The sequence below is a fragment of the Pantherophis guttatus genome, chromosome 4 (assembly GCF_059756535.1).
Source record: "Pantherophis guttatus breed Tessera chromosome 4, ASM5975653v1, whole genome shotgun sequence".
NCBI classification, from domain to species: Eukaryota; Metazoa; Chordata; class Lepidosauria; order Squamata; family Colubridae; genus Pantherophis; species Pantherophis guttatus.
In genome coordinates, this window is record NC_142066.1 from 29,606,891 (window position 1) to 29,620,426 (window position 13,536).

The following is a 13,536-nucleotide window of genomic DNA, read 5'->3' on the forward strand; positions in this document are numbered from 1 at the left end:
TATGGTATATCTTGAACTTGTACTCGTAGTCCTTCATCTACAAACGACCATTCTAAGTTACAATGGCACTGAAAAAAGTGACTTACGACCAGTCCTCACACTTATGACCATTACAGCATCTCCATGGTCACATAATGAAAAAGTAGGCACTTGCCAACCAGCATGTATTTACAAAGGTTCCTGTGCCCCATGGTCATGGGATCACCATTTGTGAAGCCTCCCCAGAAGGCTTCAACAAGCAAAGTCAATGAGGCAAGCTGGATTTGTTTAATGACCATGTGATTCATTTAATAATTGAGATGATTCACTGAACAACTGTAGCAAAAAAGGTCATAATATTGGGTGTGACTCATTTGACAACTGCCTTGCTTAACAGTGGAAACTCTGGTTCCAATTGTGGTCATAATTTGAAGACTACCTGCAAATACTGCATGATCAATACAGTGCTGGAAACAGCTGGCATGACCCAAAGCACCGAGAAATTGTCTACACAGTGCACAAAATAGCTGCCCCTTTCAAATTAATCAAGGCAGTGAAAAGTGTGATCACACAAAAATACTTGACCGCAAAAGAAACAGAACATCTATCTTGCTCGACTTTCAGGCCTAAACTGCTGGCAGGATTTGATTCTTTTTCCCAGGCTAAATTGATTGGATTATTCCTGTACTTTTTAAAAGAGAGATCTACAGCTTTTTCCCAAGACTGTTAAACACGTATCTGAAAAAGAGGTGTACTGCTCTTCCTGAAGATTGGTAATCTATGGAAATGAGACTCAGCATTTCCCAAACCATATCTGAGGCATTCGGGACACATATTTAATTTAATTTCTATAACTGCCCATCTCACTCAATGACTCTGGGCAACGTACAATTCAAAAAACGTAAATTACAATTATGGCATGCCCACAATAGCCTCCAACAGCTGATAGGAGCTGGGATAATCCCAGCCCCTGACTCATTATTGCCAGCATTATAATTGAGGCATTATAATTTATTCACATAGCAAAGAGGATTTTCCCCTCCGTCTTGATCTCTCTGTGTTCTTCGCAGGTCAATGGGGGTGACCATCTGGGAACTGTTTGAATTTGGCTCCCAGCCTTACCGGCATCTTTCCGATGAGGAGGTGCTGACTTTTGTCATCAAGGAACAGCAGATGAAACTGGCCAAACCTCGCCTTAAGCTTCCTTACTCAGACTATTGGTGAGTTCTTCCTCCTTAGGCCAACAAATCCATCACCCACCAACTGGGATTCCATCAGCTCATGCCCCTTCCATAGACATCCAGTAGAAGCCACATGTTGTGACCCAGCTCCTTGAACACGACAAACCCTCTATAGTTAAATCAATGACTCCTTTATTAGGAGTGCCAGCAGCCCCGGCAAAAAGTTTCTCTCTCACCGCAGGCTAAGAAGTCTGTCCAGCAAGGAGATGAATAATTGTCTGCCACATCTATTCATCTCCGCCCCCTGCCTTTTATCCCCAGAGGTAGGGTGGGGCTTTGCTAGCAGCGGTGGCTCTTGCATCCCAAGAATCGGCCGACAGATTTCCACTGCTCTCCTCTGTCTTCTGCGCATCCGTGCATCAGGCACAGGACCCAGCTGTTCCTCCTCTTCCTCATCAGCTACCTCCAGACCTGGGGGCTGTTGACTCTCCATCTGAGGGCTGATGGAGAGCCTCTCTCTCTCTCTCTCTCTCTCTCTCTCTCTCTTTCTCTCTCTGAAAGCTCCATTCCCTCTTCCCCCTCGGAGCTCTCAGGTTGCCTTGATGCTGACCCTGACTCCCATGCCTCCTCCTCATCTGATTCGGCTGCTGGAGGGACCGGGAGCCAACAGGCTACAAGACCACAATACATCACAAGAGCTATTATGCCATTGTGCAAATGATGTGTGTACAGATAGTCCTTGAGTTGCAACTGGTTATTTATGCGAATGTTTGAAGTTATAATGGACCTCATCAAAAGGTATTTTGAACCCAGTTCCAAAGTTCTGGCAGTCAGGCCTCTCTTCAGGGTCATGTGACCATATTTTGGGTGCTTAGCAACCGTCCATATTTACAGGATGTTTGTAGTATCCCTTGGTGAAATGGCAATGATTTACAGTGGTTTTTCCCAAAAATTGGTTTTTACTTCCAGTTTCCAGGAAAAATGCCCCATAGAGATCAATAGGTTTGCTTAATGACCACAGCACTTGCTCAACAACCGCAGATTCACTTAATGACTGCCTGAAGAAAAGGTCATAAAAATGGGCCAGTCACTTGGTGATCCATTTTACGACTGTTGTGACTTATGACTGTAATGGGCAGGATCCATTATGGTTGTAATTCAAGGATTACATGTCCCAAAGAGGCTTTTTTAAAAGGCAGCTGAACTTTGTTTTTCTTTGAAGACATTTTGCTTCTCATCCAAGAACCGAGAACTGAAGAAGCTTCTTGGATGAGAAGCAAAATGTCTTCCAGGAAAGACAAAGTCCAGTTTCCTTTTGAAAAAGCCCCTTTGGAACAACCATGACCTGGATAACTGAGAATTGCCATAGGCATCAAAGACTACCTGTATACACAATTTGCATCATTTGTATCAAGATACCTTGGCATACATGGCTTCCTTTGCCTTCCCACCCCCACCTCATCTTCCCCCCTGCAGATGTCCCTGTCCCCTTCATCCTTGACAGACATCTATTGAGATTTCATGGACAGTTTGTGATCTGGGATGTTATCCCTAAACTTTATGATGCTTGCCTTAGCATTCTTATTTCTCCTAATGTTCTTCCATTCTCCCCTCTCTGTATTCCTCTGACTCTTCCTCTGTCCACCCATTTCTCTCTCTGCACTGTCAGTTTGGCCAGGCTTTCTTCAGCTATGACCGCTCTTTCCATTTTTTTCCTTTTCCTGTTCTTCCTGGCTCATGTTAGCTAATTCAGGGGTCCCCAACCTGAGTGGACCAGCACCAGGCTATGGCCTGCCATGCAAACTGGGCCACACAAACAAGTGAAGCCCCATCCATGGCATGCAGGCAGCGCATGGAACCATGCACCCTCCTTTCCATGGAAAAACTTTTCTCCATGAAAATAGTCCCAGGTGCCCAAAAGGTTGGGGGCCTCTGAGCTAATTGATTGTCTGCAGCTTTCTATTTCTGTCAGTAATTGTCTAAGATGCTTTCCAGTTTAACATTTTTATTGAGTTATAAAATATTGTAAAATACAAAAGTAAATAGAAAAGCAGTGGGGAGGAAAAGGGGGAAGAGAGGTGAGGAAGGATAAGAAAAGAAAAGAAAAAGAAGCATTGACTTCCGACTCTCTCTATTGCAGTAAAATAAGGCATTAACATTAAATCACAACTTTTTGTTTTTTCATAATAATATGAACAAGCCATTTCTGTAAAGATCTATCAATCTCGGTAAAATCAAAATCAAAGTTTCATTCTTTTCCACTTCAAGCATGAAGTTCAGGAGCGGTCTCCAAGTAGAAACAAAAGTGCTTATGTTCTTTTCTTTAATCAGAGTAGTCAATTTCTATTTCAGCCAGTAATTGTCTAACATGCTAATCAGGGCTGAGGATTTCCTTTCAGATATTTTAAATATTTTTCTAGTAGTTGTATTATCATTTTTAATATCTCATCATAACATATTATGCAATCCTATTAAAAATTAGGAAAGGAAGAATGCAGTGAAACAGTATAAAAAGAGGATTTTTAAAGAAAAAAATAGGCATTGTTTCTATTGCAAATATTATTTTTACCCAGAAGCAAATCAATCCTTTTTTGTGACACAGAGATCTATTTTGATACAAATGGCATGCAAACATGCAATGTTTATGAAGAACCCTCTAACCAGAATCTGTGTAGTCAACCATACAGTATCTGAGTATGAAGTAACTCCCCAAATTTGAAATTTGACTTGAAATAAAAAAACATAATAATTACATATTAAAGCCAAGATTGTTCATTATAAAACCACCATATACACTGGGGGTCAAACATTCCAAAACATTATTAAAAATCTTTATTCAACCAGAGGGATAGTCATAGCCGAAAAGCAGTGAAATTTTAAGCCAGGCCCTTCATTTTAAAATTAAATATTTTAAATGGGTAAAAAGCAACAGGACAGGGGAAGTAATGTGGTCTATGCAATTGCAGACTGGACTACAATTGGACTGGGTTCAAGGCCATAAAAAGTCCTTGGATGACTTTGCACCAATCATTTTCTCTCAACATAATCTACCTCACAATGTTGTTGTAGAAAAAAAATGGAGGATGGGGTGTGATGTACATAGTACCTCGAATTCCTGGATGAAAATTCCTGGAATATAAATTAGACAAATTAAATAAAAGTGTGATGCTTTCCATAAAAAGAACTAAGTAATTTCGTAGCCTTTTCCCTTTCTTTGGAACTCTGTTTTAAAGTGGAATTCTATCTATTCTCCCTTTCCATTGGTAGAGTGCACCTTTTTCTTTTTCTTTTACAAATATTTCATTTTATTTCCAAAGTTAAAATAAAAAACAAAGAAAAAAAGAAGCTTAACGACCATCAAATGCTAATAATAAAAAAAACATGTGTACAAAAAAATAACAAATGATAAATATATCATCCACAATGACATTAAATATAAAAAGGCCATCCTGGTTGAATGCTGAAAAATATATCAAAAATATCTGATGCATTCTCCTTCTCTTGTAATACAGGTCAATAATAATTATTGACCTGTATTATAAATAACTTTCCCATCTACATAAAATAAAAATACTGTTACATAAAAGGTGTCCCTGATGTGTAAATTTATTTATCTATCAAATCAATTGACCTAGCATCTGTTTGTTATATAAAAAAAGCAGTCAACAAGTAACCCCAAAAATAAAACTAATTTTCAAAGCCAGTGGAGTGCATCTTTTTATGGACCATCTTCTCTCAAAGGATCAATTTGATCTCCACCTTTAAGATTGCTGTGGAATATGTTCTATGCTTATGTTTTTTTCTGGTGGAGGCCAGAGGACACGACCTGGTGACGTCATTATACACATAACACCATTTTACATCCTGGCATCAAGTGTTGCAGAAGTGAGCCTCTAAGAGCAGCATTTGCCTGGCGGTGTCAGCATGCACATGTTGCCATTTGGGGTCCTCAGAGTTTACTGTGGACACTGCTGGTGCTGCTACCCTAAAAGAAATTCTTCTGGAAGAGTAATTGAGCTTTTGCTTTCCATTAGGAAGTTTAGGCCCTGCCATTTGTAAGGAGGACTCCTGTCAGAAACCCTGAAGAGATGATTTCAGACTTCACAACAGATTTAACTAGGTCAATAAAAGATAGAACAATGTTTGTGCAACACACTGTAAGCTTCATTACAAATAACCTTGTCTAGGTTCTTTTTATTTTAAGAGCTTAGCATGTTATGTGAACGCTGCCCATTTAAATGGTTTATGATTCAGTGTCTTTTCAATGGATTTATGATTTAGTGTGCTCCACATAAGGCTACCCTTGAAGAATACCCGGTGCAGAATACAGCTGCAAGGGCAATTCTGGGTGCCCCAAGGACTATGTATGTCACACCTCTGCTGTGTGAGCTTTATTGGGTGCCAGCTTACTTCAGAGTCTAAGTCAAGGTGTTGGTTATCACTTTTAAAACCCTTCATAGCATGGGACCAGGTTACCTGAGGAACCATTTTGTCCCACTTACGTTGTCCTGTCCCAACCAGTCAGGCATGGAGGTTATGTTGTGGATCCCATCCAGTGGTGAAATCCTACCAGTTTGCACCAGTAAAAAAAAGCTACCGGTTCATCTGAATTGATATTTCCGACAATCAGCTGTGCTGCATGATTTATATTTGCTAGAAATCAGGAAATCCTGATTTCTAGAGAATCTAAATCGCATGGCACAGCTGTTCCTCCCTTCCCCCCGCTGTTCTACTTACCTTTTAAAGTGTCCTTTTTCTGCGTGAAGCATGTGTTTGGCGCACAATGTGCATACGCAGCAGTGGTGAAATCTAAAATTTGTTACTACCGGTTCTGTGGGCGTGGCTTGGGGGGGTAATGTGACTGGGTGGGCGTGGCCATTTTTTTAAAAAAGCCTCTGCTGATCAGGCAACTCAGCTGGGATCATCAGAGGCTTTTAAAAGTATTTTTTTACAACCTCTTTGGCCGAAGAGGTTGTAGAAAAAATGTTTTTAAAAGAAAAAAAGCCTCTGATGATCAGGCAACTCAGCTGGGATCGTCAGAGCCTTTTGAAAGCATTTTTTTTACAACCTCTTCGCCGAAGATGTTGTAGAAAAAATGATTTTAAAAGTTAAAAAAAAAATTGGCCATGCCCACCCAGTCACATTATCCCCCCCAAGCCACACCCACAGAACCGGTAGTAACAAATTTTAGATTTCACCACTGCTCTGAAGAGGTTGTAGAAAAAATGCTTTTAAAAGCCTTTGACGATCCCAGCTGAGCTGCACGATCATCAGAGGCTTTTTTTTTAACTTTTAAAAGCATTTTTTCAGCCGAAGAGGTTGTAGAAAAAATGATTTTAAATTTTTTTTTAAAAGCCTCTGATGATTGTGCCGCTCAGCTGGGCATTGGGGGGGGCAGAGTTTTTTGCTACTGGTTCTCCGAACCACCCGCCTCCATCGCTACCGGATCAAGTGATCCGGTCCAAACCGGGAGCATTTCACCCCTGATGCGCAGGCAGCGAACCGGTGGCAAACCGCGGAGGATTTCACCACTGATCCCATCAGATCTCCAACTGACAGGGTCTAGGAAGAAAGATTTCTCTGCTGTTGTCCCTGCCCTATGGAATATCCTCCTCCCAAAAGTGAGGCTGGTCTCCATTTTTTCTGGCATTTCAAAAGTGTGAAGACCTGGCATTGCCAACTCACATGGTGTGATGGAGCCAACAGCTGAAGGAAAGGAGGCCTCAGTTGGAGTGGGGGTCGATTAAAAGACATTCCAGCTTAGAGTCCATTGGAGGAGGAAACATTTGAAGTCAATATTTCTGCTATTTCCGGTCTGGTGAATTTCTTTTAAACTGATGATCATTGACCCATTCTTGGAGCATTTCCAGTTCCTTGCACCTAACACATAGGGATTCAAGAGCATCATGCCACCATGGCGATGATTGGTTCCTTGGGGGCACCCCTTCTATCTTTTAACTTATCTTTTATCTTTGTTTTTACTTGTTTCTCATCCCGTTTTAATTCTATTTTCATTGTTATCTTATTATACAGTTTTATGATTTTTACCTGTCAGCTGCCCAGAATCCCTTAGATAGTGAGCTGGGCTAGTGCCTAAATTTGATTGATAGATGATAGATGATAGATAGATAGATAGATAGATAGATAGATAGATAGATAGATAGAAAAATAGATATGGATGGATGGATGAATGGATGGATTGGATCAATCCAGAAAAATTGATTGATTCAGTAAATAAGTAGTGCATTGTGTGAATGCAATTCATGTGCAGCACCTAAAAACGTTGAATATTCATCTTCTTGTGATTTAGGGGAGATGGACCACACTTGTGTAGATACCAGTTTGAATTCTAGAAACATTGAGTGTAACTGGGAAAAGGGAACTTGAAGAACTAGTCCAACCACGTGTCTGGTGTGGGAATCCATCATCACAGTTAGTATTGTCTGCAGGTGAAAGTTTCTTTGGGGTTGGCAAAGGATTAGGGTTGCCCATAGAATGTGCCGAGATGCAGCAGTGATGCTTACTTCACTCTGATCTTCCTGCTCCTTCTTTCCCCTACCCACCTCAAAGGTTGCTAATGACTTCTGCATCTCCACCAGATGCCCATCTGTTCTCTCTTTAGGCTGGGGCATCTTAATAAGATTAGATGGGTCAATGATTTAATGCCTTATACTGTATAGTAGCTCTCCTACGTTAGAACAATTCTCCAAGATCTATAAATGATCTACATTTCCAGCTGTTCTATTTCTCACCCATTTTGCTCTCCTGATGTCACAGCCATTCTCCTTTCATTCTTGGGACTGATTTTTCCCATATTCTTGTACTCCTGAATGACTTCAGAATGGTGTTTTTATATGCTCTGCTTCACTTTTTACTGGTTGACTCTTCCTCCCTACTCTCTCTTGCTGTAATAGTCAAGCTTTCTAATTTTGCATATCTGTTTCTACCTTTGCTTTTCCTTTTGCTACTCTGTAGGGTGTTTAATTCTTCCTCTTTTTCCAACTGTTCTTTTGCAACATTTTTTTTGTTTCATTTTAAATGTTCCCAATCCCCGCTGCCCACCCTTAGCTGTCCTTTCAGGCTATCTTCCCACAACTGTGTTTTTTCCACCCTATTTCTGCCTGTTTTTCCGACTGTTCCTCTATCCTCCCTCCAACCCTGCCCCACTGCAGGTATGAGGTGATGCAATCATGCTGGCTACCAGCTTTTCATCGCCCAACTATGGAAGAGCTGCACTTGCAGGTGAGCTACCTGTTGAATGAGCGCTCCAATGCTCAGGCAGAGGAGAGTTTTGAGTGGCGCTGGAGTGCCCTGAAACCCATGCGTTCCTCTTCCCCACCACCGGCCTCCTCTTCTTCAGCACGTCATCACTGCCCATCAGAAGAGATCTCAGCCTACCCACTCCTGGATGGATTCCATGGTGGAGACATGGATGACATCCTGACTGTGACTGAAAGCAGTGGAGGGCTGAACTTTGAGTATATGTGGGAGAAGGCCCGGCTGGGGCGATGGAAGGGCCCTGCCTCAGCACCACCAGAATACCCCTCCAGCAATGGTGGGCTAGCTGTGCCTGGCAGCAACCCTTTTTATGAACAGGCAGTACACCGTGGACACAGTCTGGAGACACCCAGCGTTGTGCCTGTAATCAGCGCCCGCAGCCCTTCCGTCAGCAGTGAATATTACATTCGCCTGGAGGACCACGGTAGTGGTGAAGGGCCAGTCTGTGCCCCCAGCCCTGGTTCAGCATCACAGCCACTCTTTGCCTCTGATTGGGATTGCCACAATGCCCCTCTTCGGCCAGCAGAGCAGTCCAATACTAACCCTTTCTTGACTGGTGGCAGCGGTGAAAGCAATCCTTTCCGTGTTGATGGTGAGATCCAAGAGACGTCACTGACAGAGACACCAACCACAGAAAGTGAAGCGTTCCTTGCAGAATCCTTGCTCACTGTGTATCGTGAGTTGGAGGATCAACAGCGTAACTGGGATGCTGAGATGATGGAAGAACGAGGGGCAGGGGAGACTCTTGCTGGGGACCCCTCAGAGTTCCAGGGGTCACCTTCCTGGGAGCAGGAACCTTCTCTGATGGAGGACCAGAGTTCTGGCAGTAGCACTGATGATGGTGGAAGCAGCATTGGAGGAGGGCGGCGCAACCTTCTGCCCTGTCCCCTGTGCACTCGGGCCCGTTGCACATGTGCCATCCCTCGAGGGGATGTGGTAAGCAGTTGGAGCAACCATGGCCCACCTTTGAGGCGTCCTCACCGGGACAGCTACGGCACTGAGGATGACTCCTCACTCAAAGTGGAGCGGGGCTCCCTATCTGACTGTTCTATAGTACCTCCTAGAGACTGTGATGGAGATACTGGGGAGCACAGTGAATTTTATGACCCACTTATGGGCACAGCTGTGAAGACCTATGAACTTCAAGATTACCCAAAGCAGAGAGGTGGGGGAAACATCCGTCCACCTGGGTCACCCTTTCCAACTATGTCATCCGGATGCTGCAATGTGATTGTCCCTGTTGAGATACCACCATTATCTACTCTAGCTGAGACTAATGATGAGGAGACTATTGCAATTCTCCCAGAAGCTGTTGATGGATTTTCAGCTGGCCCTGCAACCCTGAGCCTCTCCCCCGCAGCACCTGATCGGCAAAGAGGAACCCTAGACTCTGTAGATTCCTTGGACATTCCTTCTAATACCAGTTCCTCAGATGTCTGCAGCCCAGCCTCCCACTACTCCTCTCCAGGGCAAAAATTTGGGGACAGTGGTTATGAAACAGAGAGCACTTTTTCACCTGAGTTTATATTTAAAGAGGAATCACCTCCTTCACCTTCTGGAGAAGAGGAAGAAATAGAGGCAGAAGATGACTCTGGCAAACTGCCAGCAACACCCATCTCTCAGTCCACTAGCGATCTTACACTCTCAGTAAGTGAAGAAGGGACTGAAATTGAAGAAGAGGTAGGCAGGAGCTTGGGGCTTACAATCCCTCACCGTGATTCTGCTTACTTCTCTGATGGGGAGGCCGAATCCTCTGAGGCACCAGTTGTAACCAGAACTGAGGAAGAAAAGCCTTCAGAGAAGACAATAGTAGAGGGAGGCTTTGTGGTTCAGGTGTGCAAAGAACAGTTATTGGTCACACTGCAAGAGAATGTCACACGGAATCTACTTTGTAGCCAGAAGGTGCCAAAATTGGGCTTTTCACCAATTGCCTCCTTAAAAGATCAGGCCATTGTCAAGCTTTGGAGCCTGCAGCCAGAAGAGAGACAGCAAACTGGGGAAGAGGAAGAGAAGGAAAAGGAAAGAGGAGGAGAAGAAAAAGAAGAAAGAGAAAGAGAGGAAGAAGAGAATGATGAAAAAAGCCACCTTGAGGAAACAGTGCATTTCCAGTGGTCAGAAAGTGTAGAAGATAAAGCAGAAGAAGAGGAAGAGGAGGAAGAAGAAAAGCAGCAGCAGAAGGAAGGAACTGGAGAATCTGAAGAGAAGCAGCTTGAATGGAAAGAAGAAGAAAGGAAGGAAAGAGAGAAAGCTATCCATACTGAGATCCAAAGTGAACCCATGGCCAACGTGGAACAATCACAGGATCCTCAGGAAGACACTTATGTAGCAAATGACCAGCTTAAAAAGGAACGAGAGCTCGGGGTGCCTGTGAATCAAGCCAGTGAAGATATCAAAGGTAAAATTCTGCAATCTACAATTCAGGGTGACAATAACAGGAAGAAGCGGGTGTTCATGTAACAAACGGGATGGAAAAACATCCACAGGGCTTAAAATTACAGAGGTTGAGAATCACTGATTTAATGGAAAATGGCAGTGGCCAAGCATGTGTGGTGGAGGAAGTGGTAGGGAGAATTCAAGAGGATGGTTTAAGTCACATTATTAAATCCCCAACACTTTAATATGCAGTTCATATTAAAAGAGGCAGAGCTTTGATGGCACCATTGCAACTCCCATCATGTCTTACTTTACTGCTTCCCATCGTCCCTGGCAGTGGTTCTCTGAAGCAGGATCAGTGTCCTATCAGGTCCTCTCCTAAGCTTCAAAATAAAATCTTAAATGAAGGAAGGGAAGAGTTAGTAAAGCCTTTCTCCAACTTATGGGTATCCTGGGGACACCGAATAAGATTTGTTATTTCTATTTCTATTTTATTTTATTAATTTTTTAATTTAATTATTATTTTATTTTATTTTATATTTTATTTATTTTATTTTATCTTTATTTTATCTTTATTTATTCAATTCCTATAGCTGCCTAACCCAACCAAGTGACTCTGGGTGACTTACAATTTGATCCAATGGTCCAGTTTTTAATTTTACTACTACTACTACTTCTTCTTCTTCTTCTTCTTCTTCTTCTTCTTCTTCTTCTTCTTCTTCTTCTTCTTCTTCTTCTTCTTCTTCTTCTTCTTCTTCTTCTTCTTCTTCGTTATAAAACTTTCCTCCCCTATAGACTCACAAATACCATCCACAGCCTTGCAAACAACTTTTTTGTGTGTGTGGAGGAGCGTTCTGCTAATCAATGTATATTTTTTTACAAAAAAAATCTCATTTTGAAGAGGGTGGATTTATAGGCAATGTCACAAACAGTAAAAAAAAAACCAAACCAATTGGGGGGTGGGGGTGTCTAGATTCTTTTAGCTGCTTTATTAATCCAACCATGATCAACATAGTTTGATCCATAGTGTTAGAAGGAAAATGGTAATTAGATACAGAAATGATCACAGATGTGTTCTGCTGTCAACTTTTCCATGGATACTAATTGTTTGTAGGCCAGGATAGTTTTAGTAATCAAATTAGAGTAAACTATTCATTCATTTTGAATTGATACATGTGGCAGGTCATATCAAGTTATATGTGGGCAAAAATACAAAAAATGTACTTTTAGTGAAATAATACATTCTGTCTATTCCTCCCTCTCTCCCTCTCTCTCTCTCTCTCTATCTCTTTCATCCCAACTCTTTTATTCTTGACTGGTTTCCATGTTATTTGTCCTTCTTAACCTTGGACCATTGGCTATTCAATCACTTTCCTTTCTCCTGGCAATCCTCACCTTTGACTTCTAACCTTTGCCTCCAGCCAAGCTATCCCGTTTGTCTCTGTCACTGCCACCACTGGCTTTGCAGACGTTTCCCCCGCCTGGCGGAGCAAGGAAAGGACCATTTTGGGAAGGAACCGCTTTGGGGGAGGGTCCAGCTCTGGGAGGGAGAGAAGTTTCCCTAGGAGCAGAAGAGGAAGAGGAAGAGGATGCTGAAGAAGATGAGGAAGGAGGCGTGGCTGGAAGCGGAGGGAGGGGTGTGCCCATTGTGGTGAGTGAAAGTGATGATGCCCGCAACTTGCGTGGTCTTCTCAAGTCACCCCGCTCAGCGGAAGAGGCAGCGGCTGAGTTTGACCGCAAGCGGAAGATGGTCTCCTTCTTTGATGATGTCACCGTCTACCTCTTTGATCAGGTGAGTTATGAGGCGGTGAAGGATGGAGAGGATGAAAGTTGATTCACAGTAGCCTGAAGAAGGACTTTAATAGTCCCATTTCCAGGCATTGTCTCTTCTTTCATGGATCCTGGGTCTCTCTTATCTTCTGCATCTCTGGGTTTATTTCTTCCCACCCAATTGTCCATGCTTTAAATTCTCTGCCAATGCAGACAACACGTATTTCCCTTTGGGTCTGGCTTAATCCCAGCCATGCTGTCCTTTCATGCCTCCTTATAGAAACGACCAATGATCTGTGGATAATAGGTTTTCCCCCCCAGCAGTTGGATGCCTTTGATCTATCCCAATAGCTGAAAGGATTCATGCATATTTGCATAATGATGACATGCAATACGAAGGCTCTTTTCTTTCTTGTAGTTTACATCAATGGTCGAAGGTCCTGAAAACCCCAGGGTTTATTCCAGTTCACATCCAGCTAGTCTTATCTCTCTTCCCACCCCACAATTTAAACAGTCGATTGCTAAACCTTTGCATTCTGATAAATGATTTTCCTTTCTTACTTATTTGATTGAGCTGGGCCTCAGTCCAGAGGGACTTTAGATTGATAATTCAAAGGGATTTTAATTCCTGTCCATGTTTATATAGGAGACACCAACCAATGAACTGAGTTCACAGGGAGCCCCCGATGGTGATACCCCTTCTCCTGGCTCAGCAGCAGAACCGGGACTTGATGCTTTCCCACCAGCTGATGGCTTCAGTGAGTATTGGAACAAATCATAAATATCTCCTCTCCATAGCAGCCTTAAATGCCAAGTAGGAGATGGGCCAACCCAGCTACAGAGTCATAGTGGAAGAAGGCTGAGCTATACAGGTGCTTTTGATAAGAAAGTGGTATGCGAAATAAGTTGGAGTAGAGGGCCAGGTTTCAGGAAACTGATTGTGCTCAAACTGATT

At 42.8% G+C, this 13,536-nt stretch overlaps 1 protein-coding gene across 3 annotated transcripts in view; it reads left to right on the forward strand.

Moving 5' to 3' along the window:
- The window catches only part of LMTK3 (lemur tail kinase 3), a 42,930-nt gene that overhangs the window by 16,209 nt on the left and 13,185 nt on the right, over positions 1-13,536 (forward strand). For all 3 annotated transcript variants that reach the window (XM_034419429.2, XM_034419431.2, XM_034419430.2), the window contains exons 10-13: positions 1,050-1,199; positions 8,333-10,833; positions 12,233-12,603; positions 13,228-13,339. In XM_034419429.2, coding sequence (XP_034275320.1) covers positions 1,050-1,199; positions 8,333-10,833; positions 12,233-12,603; positions 13,228-13,339 — 3,134 coding nt within the window. The remainder of the gene's footprint in view (positions 1-1,049; positions 1,200-8,332; positions 10,834-12,232; positions 12,604-13,227; positions 13,340-13,536) is intronic.